The sequence below is a fragment of the Chroicocephalus ridibundus genome, chromosome 4, assembly GCF_963924245.1.
Source record: "Chroicocephalus ridibundus chromosome 4, bChrRid1.1, whole genome shotgun sequence".
In the NCBI taxonomy this organism is placed as follows: domain Eukaryota; kingdom Metazoa; phylum Chordata; class Aves; order Charadriiformes; family Laridae; genus Chroicocephalus; species Chroicocephalus ridibundus.
The window spans coordinates 1508080-1517388 of record NC_086287.1 but is presented as its reverse complement, the minus strand read 5'-3'; the positions used below and the strand labels follow the sequence as shown (position 1 = coordinate 1517388).

General features: G+C 49.0%; 1 protein-coding gene across 1 annotated transcript; it reads right to left on the bottom strand.

Annotated features, from left to right (window-relative positions):
- Position 1: 1 nt before the first annotated feature.
- Positions 2 to 8451, bottom strand: TALDO1 (transaldolase 1). Its single transcript, XM_063331444.1, has 8 exons — positions 8232 to 8451; positions 4755 to 4878; positions 4171 to 4278; positions 3349 to 3480; positions 2714 to 2889; positions 2353 to 2550; positions 1171 to 1316; positions 2 to 505 (listed from the first exon to the last, which is right to left on the bottom strand). Exons 1-8 carry the CDS (start codon positions 8326 to 8328, stop codon positions 473 to 475), a joined length of 1014 nt encoding a protein of 337 aa, XP_063187514.1. The 5' UTR covers positions 8329 to 8451; the 3' UTR covers positions 2 to 472.
- Between the last annotated feature and the right edge of the window lie 858 nt (positions 8452 to 9309).

The following is a 9309-nucleotide window of genomic DNA, read 5'->3' as shown; positions in this document are numbered from 1 at the left end:
GTCCAGTTGGTTTAGTGTATTTTATATATATACACGCTATATATATGTATGCATCTCAGATAAGAGTACTTGGGGGTTTTGTACCAAGGAGGTCTTTTGCAGCCTCTCTCTTCTCTTTAATGACAACAAGACAGCATGAAAGCAAAACTGTTTTCTTAATGTGTTAGGAATGTAGACTTAGTTAGGAATTTAATAAAAAAATTCAAAAAAATTAAAATACTAGGTCAGATGGCCCGTGCAGCAGGGAAATGAACACGTTACAAGGAAAGGCTGTGTTAATTTGCATGTATTGACAAAAGTGCCACAAAAATTTGAAATTCTATTTGTCCCTTTGCAAATTGATAAAAAAGCATCATACAGAAATCTATCCATACATAGCATAAGACTTTTACAGGTAAGACATTTGTACATCCATTTAACCTCAGGTGATCCACTCATTCAGCCTTGACCACTCAGGAGCATCCTGATTTTTCTACTTTCCATTTTCAGCACTGAACATTCGCTCCTAGAAAGAGAGAAGTGAACAAAGAGCAGCTGAGCAAGAGTTTGGGATCTGTGCTTTAGCAACGCAGGCTTAAGTCACTATTAAGTAGTTATCAGTCAACAAGAACAAGTGCCTCAATCAGGTATACCCGGGGTGTAATTTTTCCCCCCAAATTCAATGAATCCCATTTGAAAGGCTCTCCATAAATTGACAGACTTTCACATGGCCTGGCTGTCCTCAGCATATCTCTTCTTGGTGCCTCCTCATGCCAAGTACAAGCATGATTTATTTCCAGCTCGCTATCTGAAGATTATTTACGTATCTTGTACCACTGCTGACAGCTAATGAGTTCAGAATTAGGCTTAAGGAACTTTTCGCTTTAACAGTAGTGTTATCTTGATTAGCTGCCAGTCTAAACACTGCCTTGGGCCTCAAACAGCAGGTGTGGCTCTATACATCTGGCATGAATTCTTGCTTGAGATGCAGTGAAGTTTACCAAATTCGCTAATTTAGGTGGGCAGTTTGCTAGCTGCCTGTCCGAGATAATCTGTACCGCCCGCATAAAAGCCTGACAGGACTTGCTTACAGGTTCCTAATCCTTAGCCATGCCTCAAGGAACCGTGCGTTAGCTGCAGTACGTGGAGGAACACGAGAGGTGGCAGGAGGCAGCATGATATAACATCTACCTTTAACATCCTCTCCAGTTTAATTGCATCTGCAGCAAATTTTCTGATCCCATCAGATAGTTTCTCCACAGCCATTTGGTCTTCATTATGGAGCCAGCGGAATGCCTTCTCATCCAGGTGGATCTTCTCAAGCTGACATGCCTGAGCTGTGCGAGGGGAATTGAGAAAGAAACAAAACCATATTATCAGATTATTATCAAATACCACAGGCTTCCTAAAACTGTCTCAAGGTTCTGACCATCTCCAGCTGTTGAAAAATTTCAAACACCACTTTCAACATGACTTGTTACAGCAGCACGCTTTGGCATGCAAGACTGAAAATGCTCCCGATGGTTTTGGGGGGAAAGTAGCCTAGATAATCAGTTCCTCTGAAAACACAACGTTTATGTGTATGCCATTATCTTGTATCTGCTTCCGAATGGTACGGTACTTTCAGGCCTATTATCAGGAATTATGCAACAGTCCTACCGCAGTGAGACATTCTAAGCAAATACGCTGAACAATTAGGTCTTTGATTATTTGGCAGTACCTAACAAAAGCTCAATTGATAACATGCCTACAAGCCAGCCAGCACCCTGTAAGCAGCAACCCATGGCTACAGCTGTGCACAAATCTCATTTGCCGAGTTGTAAAGTAGCGTTTTAATAAGGCAACAGAAAAGCAGGAGTAGTGCAACGGGAACAAAAATTTAAAACCATTGTGGCACAGTATCACTAGATCAAATCACTTAGTCTTGCATATGATTGATTTCTAGAGCTGGAGGGAAAGCACACCTTTTGGCATGTCTGGAGCTAATTGCATCACTGATACAATATTAACTTAAGATTAAACTAGGTTTGGCATCTTTCTAATATTCAATAAAACTTCATCCCAAGCATACGAAGTGGAACGTTCCTCCTTCTGCTCTCCCTGTCCTCTCAGGAGAGGGGGCACCGTATTTAAGCACACTCAAGACCCATCGTAGTTGCAATTAGTGTACTCAGTGGGACCCAAGATGCTAAAGAAGTGACTGTGTGTCAGCAGCTGTAGCAGTAGCGTTGTAACGAGGCTCCAGTTCCTTTAGAAAGGAGTGAAGACTTCCCCTTAGAGCAGAATGGAAGCAAGCACCACGGAGCTGAGCAGAACCACGACGCTCAAGAAAAGGAGGCTGAGCAGGCTCATGTTACATAGATGTGGACTCACCCTCTTTTATACTGAGCGTGGGAGTTAACTTGACGTACTCTTTGCTGAGCTCTGCCAAAAGCTTGGGTGAAATGGTGAGATAGTCACAGCCTGTAAGTGCTTTTATTTCTCCCGTATTTCGAAACGAAGCACCCATCACGATGGTTTTGTAGCCAAACTTTTTGTAATAGTTATAGATCTTAGTGACACTCTTCACTCCTAAAAGGGAGAGATCAGCAGCTTTCAGAATAATTCATTTGAAGTACAAATGGTTATTTAGAACATGCTCAAAACCAACATTTTTTCATAAGAGGGTTTATATGAGTAAACGGCAGTTTGAATGTGTAGCTATTGGATTTTTAGCAATGTGTTAAAAGCTTACCTGGATCCTCTGAAGGCTCGTAGGCTTTCTTATCTCCATTTGCAACATACCAATCCAGGATCCGTCCTACGAATGGGGAAATCAGAGTAACTCCAGCTTCAGCACAGGCAACCGCCTGAGCAAAGGAGAACAGCAAGGTCATGTTGCAGTGAATCCCATACTCTGCTTCCAGCACCCTGCAGACACAGGCTGGCTTGAAACAGCACTTTGCTCACCCATTGAATTTATAGTCTAGTAACAAGCTGGTAAGTTACAACTACTGAATTTCTTGACTTAAATTAGGAATGTGGTACAGTTTATAAGCTTTAGAGTTTTAAGCTAACAGCAAATGTTTTGTGCTGCCAGACTCTGCTTTATTTAACGGTGTTCCCTGAACCAAATGCAGACAGTTCAGAATGATATTTCAGGAAACTCTTGTTCGTGGCCTGGCCCTTGTATGAACAAACTTTTCCTATTTTGACAGAAAGCTGTAGCAGAGCACCTTGCCTGCTATCTGTAGCCCTAGCAACAGATTTCCTGGTGCAATGCTTTCAAAACAATTCTTTATTACAAGAATGAGTTTGTCAGGTGCCTGTGAACACGCAGGAGCATGCTATGAATCAGCAAATCAGCATACCAGGGACAGAAATACTTACTTGCCAGCCTGGATTCCTTCCCATGTTGAAGAGAGCTTAATGAGAATACGATCTTTACCAATTCCTGCTTCCTTATAAAGGTCAATGAGGCGCCTGGCCCTCTGAATCATTCCTTCCTTATCAAAGGACAACCTTTGAAACAAGAGCAGGACTGCTTAAAACTGACTGGGTTTTTTGTTTGTTTGTTTTTTAAATGCTTCCCCCCCCCCCAAACCACATTGAAAAACATTGTCTGTTTTATCAGCGTTCAGATGCCAACAGCAGGTTTTTGTTCTCAGAGATGCTTCCTGGATTGTGAGCCCATTAAGTAGGTGTATGACAGCACTGCTACTCTCCAATTCAGAGGATCCAGAGCTCAAGATAGCTTTCCTTGAAAAAGTTACAGATTAAAGTTTTCCTGGAGTTTTTCCATAACGAATGCAGAAGCCAAGCAGTAGAAGTGAATTGGCAAGAAGTAGGTTAACAGACAAATCCTACGTAAGTCTTGAAATAAACTGTTAGAACAGATTTCTTGGTAAATTGAGAAGACAGAAGAGAAAGAGCAAAACTCTTAAGTATACTGGAAAGGTGAGGTTTCTCTTGCGTAAGGAACAACAGGAAGATTACAAAAATCCAAGCTCAGTATTACTTGTTTTCATAAACTTTTGTCACCAAGTTATAATCAAGCAAACTAAGTAAAATCTGTGCTCTAATTAAACACATTAACTCTTGCTAGCCTTAAAACAGTGAGCTGTCTAGTCAAGAACATCGTTCTCCAACTCGCATCATGTCTCTTTGTGTATGTACAAATATCCAGGATAACCCAGAGGAAAAAGAGCCAACCTTGCATCTACTTCTGTGGACACACGGCCAGGTATCCTCTTCAATATTTCAGCTCCAAATAATACAAAAAGTTTGTCACAAGCATTTTTGATCTGCTCCTCTTCTGACCTGGAAACCACAAAGAGCAAAATAATTTCTATGGGAGGAAAAAAAAAAAAGTGCGTTCCCACCTTGTCACGGATTTGAAGATCAAATTTCACAGCCCATTTAACATTAAATTCCAGAGTTCAAATAGCCACTTCTGCTCTGCTCCACTTTGATGTTCTGCGCTCTGTGATCCACCAGCAGTACTAGCCTTTGGCTACTGTTTCCTAAAATGCTGTTGACTCAAGAGTGTTTTCCTGAGCAGCCCTAGAAGGCCACGTGAGAACTGGAAAATGGAGATGCACTTCTTCAAAGCGCTTCCGAAACCAGCATAAGACATTTTTCTTTAAGGGTTGAGGCTTTTTAGGGCAGGAGATACACCTACGAATACATGAGGAGAAAACCCCAGTACATTGCTAGTAGTACTAAATGCTATTTATATAAATAAGGCATCTTAAATATAGATCTACTCAGATAAAAAAACGCAAGCCTCTACTTACCCACCAAGTTTTTTCCCATAGGCAACAGCATCATCCACAAGTTCCTGGTAAGCTGGCATCTGAGCAGCAGCTAGGATCAGAGATGGGTTGGTGGTGGCATCTAGGGGCTTGTACTCATCAATTGCTGGGGAAATAAAAATAGCCCGTTTAAAACAATCAGCAGCCCTGAGCAATTAAAAGGATTTTGCTCAAATATGTGGGAATGTAAACACTTCTGGCTGTAAGACGGTAGTGTTGGTGACAGAGCAGACTAATGCACGGTCATGTTTAAATACCACTGCCTGAAAGCTGCCTTGTGCCAGAAGTACGGAACAAAGTTAACAGAGCGACAGGAATAAATACAGAAAAGTTTACTCGCTACTACTAGAGACATTGCCCAAAAGAAATAAACTTGTAGAAATGACAGAAGAAGAGAAGTGCCACTGGTTTTCCACATCTCCCATCTGTCCCTATCACATTCACCAGCATAGCTGAGTTCCAGGAATCCTGGGGGGAAGTAAAGACGAGGAGCTCTTTCTTCCCTTCTGGCAGTTAGACTTTGGGGGTTTGCTTTGTCTACAGCTGTTAGAACCAGACCAGGAGCAGAACTCAGCCGTTAGGCTCTAGCAACTTTTCTTACTGCATTTTAAAAACTTCTTCAAATAGTTGCAGACCACTTCTTAGTATCTGTTGTTGTTATTTCCTTGTACTACCAGGCTTCCTTCCTTGTAGGAGCTATTGGAACCTTTGGCTTACCTTAAGCCCCGGACTACACCTATTTGGGGTGATACCGGCTGTTTACCAGCGCAGGCTGCGGCCGTGCGCTGTCTGGCCCTGGCACACAGAGCCTGACTCAGCAAACGGAGGGGAGCCTCTGCAGGCCCCCCAGCAATCTCCACTTACAGAACACAACTACCTGTCAAAAATGACAATATTTATTACAAGCTCACTTTCCTCAGCGTCTTTTGCACAGAGATGAAAACCCAAGTTAAAGAGTGCAACATTATTTTTTCAGTCATAGAAGAAAATAAGCGTTGTTTTTCCATAGTTCGCTGCTAGGTGATGAGCATGATCCTGGAGCAAGTCCACTCCATATAGACAGGACCTTCAAAACACACTTTAATTCACATGGATGCTGCTTAAAATAAAGCACTACACAATGAAACTCAGTTCTGAAGCATTTGTGCAATTTTAGAGAAGTGTATTTTGGCAGAGCTTACTACTCCTCTCCAGCCTTGCAGCATTTGAAGACTCTTAACAGGTCTCTGGCAACATGTGTAAATTCATCTTGTTAAGCCTGTCACGCCGTGTTCCTCACCCCATCTTCCTTTAGGCCTGTCGGAGAGCAGGCAGCAGCCTGGTTTTTAGCTGTGCAGCACAAGCTGTCGGGGGGGTCCATGATGACTGTGCCCCCTTTCCTCGCTGTGAGTGCAAAGAGCCACGCAAGAGAGCGAGCATGTCCTGGTCCGGCTTCGGGAACAGGCAAAACTAGAGCAACTCCTAGAGAATCCACCGTCACCTGCTGCAGGAGCTCGTGTCAGGAGCCATTCCAACCTGAATCTTTCCCGCACAGCACTGTGTGACACATCTATCAATAATCACAACTGGGAACTGGCGTTAGCAATACCGGCACCGTAACCAGCATCGGTGTTTAGCCTGAATAGTGAGGCAGATGGCAACTGTAGCCCTGTTTGGGCTGTAAGAAGGATCCAGAGGTGACACAGGCAGCCAGAGAGCAACTGAAAAACTGTTTCAAGGAGCTTGTTAAAACTTTCCAGCGGACAGTGGATGGTCTCCTTACTGCCACCCATACACAAACACACCCTCGGCACTCACAAGGATGATTTCTTTTTTTTCCCATTATGCTTTTTTGAAACTAGGGTAGACAGCGTAATGTTTTAAAAGTCATGGAATTTCAGCAGACACTGGGCTTTGGCCAGCTTTGTTGCTACCTGAAGGTACACAAATCACCTCAAGGGAGGGGATTCTGCCCCTCTGCTCTGTTCTGGTGAGACACCCCCCCTCCTCCCCCGCAGTGCTGCCTCCAGTTCTGGGGCCACCAACGTAAGATAAGAAGGACATGGACCTGTTGGCATGAGTCCAGAGGAGGCCCCAGAGATGCTGGGAGGGCTGGAGCCCCTCTGCTGGGAGGACAGGCTGAGAGAGCTGGGGGGGTTCAGCCTGGAGAAGAGAAGGCTCCGGGGAGACCTTCCAGCCCCTTCCAGGCCCTCAAGGGGCTCCAGGAAAGCTGGGGAGGGACTCTGGATCAGGGAGGGGAGCCATGGGACGAGGGGGAAGGGTTTTCCACTGAAAGAGGGAAGGTTTAGATGAGATAAGAGGAAGAAATTTTTCACTCTGAGGGTGGTGAGCCCCTGGCCCAGGTTGCCCAGAGAAGCTGTGGCTGCCCCATCCCTGGAGGGGTTCAAGGCCAGGTTGGACAGGGCTTGGAGCAACCTGGGCTGGTGGGAGGTGTCCCTGCCCAGGGCAGGGGGTGGCACTGGGTGGGCTTTAAAGTCCCTTCCCACCCAAACCAGTCTGTGAAATCCGTCAAGGCTAATTACCTAGTCACTTGGTGTTTCCAGCTCTCTCGATGCAATGCTGCATTGCTGCTCCCTCCCCTCCCTGGCGTGGCCGCTGCCTGTCACACTGATGTACTTTAAGGGACAACAACATTGGACGGACTCTTACAGCCCGGGAGCAGTTTCTCCCTGATGTTTCGTGCATCCCGACGCTCGGAATCGGGCAACCCAAAGCGCTCACAGACACGCGTTACCTCCAGCCAGTGCAAGGACGTCGATGCGCGCAGCGTCACGAGGGACACGGCTGAGCTGCTGCCACCTCCCTGCGCTCTTAACCTTAAATCTGCTCGTACAGGACATCTGACGGCTGCCATTTAGGGTCCTTTACGCATCAGCTATGGGTCTGGGTGACAGGAGAGGGCTCGCGGCGCGCTCGGCGGTGGCAGGAGGGGATCAGGAAGCGTTAGCCCGGGGATGGGCCGGGAGAGCTATCGGTGGGCCAGCGACGGCTTCGGGACAAGGGACACCCCTTGGGGGCACCCGAAGGCCCCCTCCCGCCTCGGGAGGGGAACAAAAGCGCTTTTGCGTTATGGTCTTTGCTCCCCGACTGCTTCTCTTCCGCCGTTTGGAATAAAAAAAACAAACCCAAAACAACAACAAACCGGGACAGCGGGTGATCCACGCTCGCCGCCAGGACAGCGCTGTCAGGCGCCCGGTCCGCGGATCCCGGGGAAGGCAGCGGGCAGCGGCCCGGACCTCCCCCCTCCCTGGGCCACCCCCGGCCCTCGTTAGGCGACGGCGCCTTGCCCAACGCCGGCCTTGCGCAACGCACCGGCACCAACCGGCGACCCCCGCCCCCCCGCCGCCAGGGTGGTTCGCTCCTCCCGGGCGCTCGCCCCCGCCGGGCCGGGCCCGTCCACTCTCCGCGGAGAAGCGGGGGGGGTGCGGTGACCACCCTCCCCCCCGCGCCGCCCCTCACCGTTGAAGTCCCCGGTGTCGGCCACCACGGTGGTGTGGTGCTTGAGCTGGTCCAGCGCCGACTCCATCTTCTGCCGTTTCACGGGGGACACCGACATAATCCGCTCCGGGCGGGGGGGCCTCGCGCCGCCTATAAGGAACCCTGCGTGCCCTGAGGGGAGCCGGCCTGCGCGCGCACCCGCCGCTCGCTCGCGCCCGATACCCGCCGCCTGCGGGGAGGGGAGGGGCGCGCCGCCCGCCCGCCACCAATCCCAGCCCAGCAGGGAGGCGGCCAGCCAATCAGAAGCGTGGAAGGGGCAAGACGGACGCGGCCGGGCGGAGCTGGGGCGGAAGAAGGTTCCTGATTGGGTGGTTTGGCGGCTCGTGAGGGTCGGGGGAGTGGTCACCATGGCGACGGGGGATGCGGATGCCCCGGGCCGCCATTGCGCCGGAGCGGGGAGCGGGCAGCGCGGTCCTCCGGGGAGCCGCTCTTCGGGTGGGCTGGGGCCGAGAGGTCCCTTCTGTCCCAAGGAGCTCCCGTGGGGGCTCCCCGCGGCCGGGCACGGCGCCCGAGCCACCCCTCGGACATCCGCCCCGCGGGGCCTCGCCGTGAGAAGGCTCCGCCGATGATATAAGATGGCGGCGGGAGCGTTGGTGAGGGTTAGGCCTTCGCCCCTTTGGCAGCCTTGGGGAAAGACTCCAGCCGTGCCACGCCTGTGTTAACCCGTTGCAGGAGCCGGGCGGTACGTTTCCTCACGCTGCCGTGGCCAGGCCCAGCACAGCTGGGGCTGCCGCCTGCCCTGCCCTGCCACAGGGAGCCCTGCACCCAGCAAGGCCCCAGTCGTTCACCTACGCTTCACCTCAGCTGTGGAGAAGGCGATCCTGCTAACGTGGTTGTGCTTCTGGAACAGGGAATGCTCGGCTGAAAATGCTGTAGAATCTGCTGCTTGGCCTTTAAATACAGGCTCTTTGCATTGTGCTGTTCCCCTCATTTTGTCTTGTATTGTTGCAACTGTGGAAGCTGCCGTGGTAATTTCCCTCCTGATATACAAGAATATGCTTTTGTACAACCTTCTCAACCCGAAGAGAAGATAATGGAA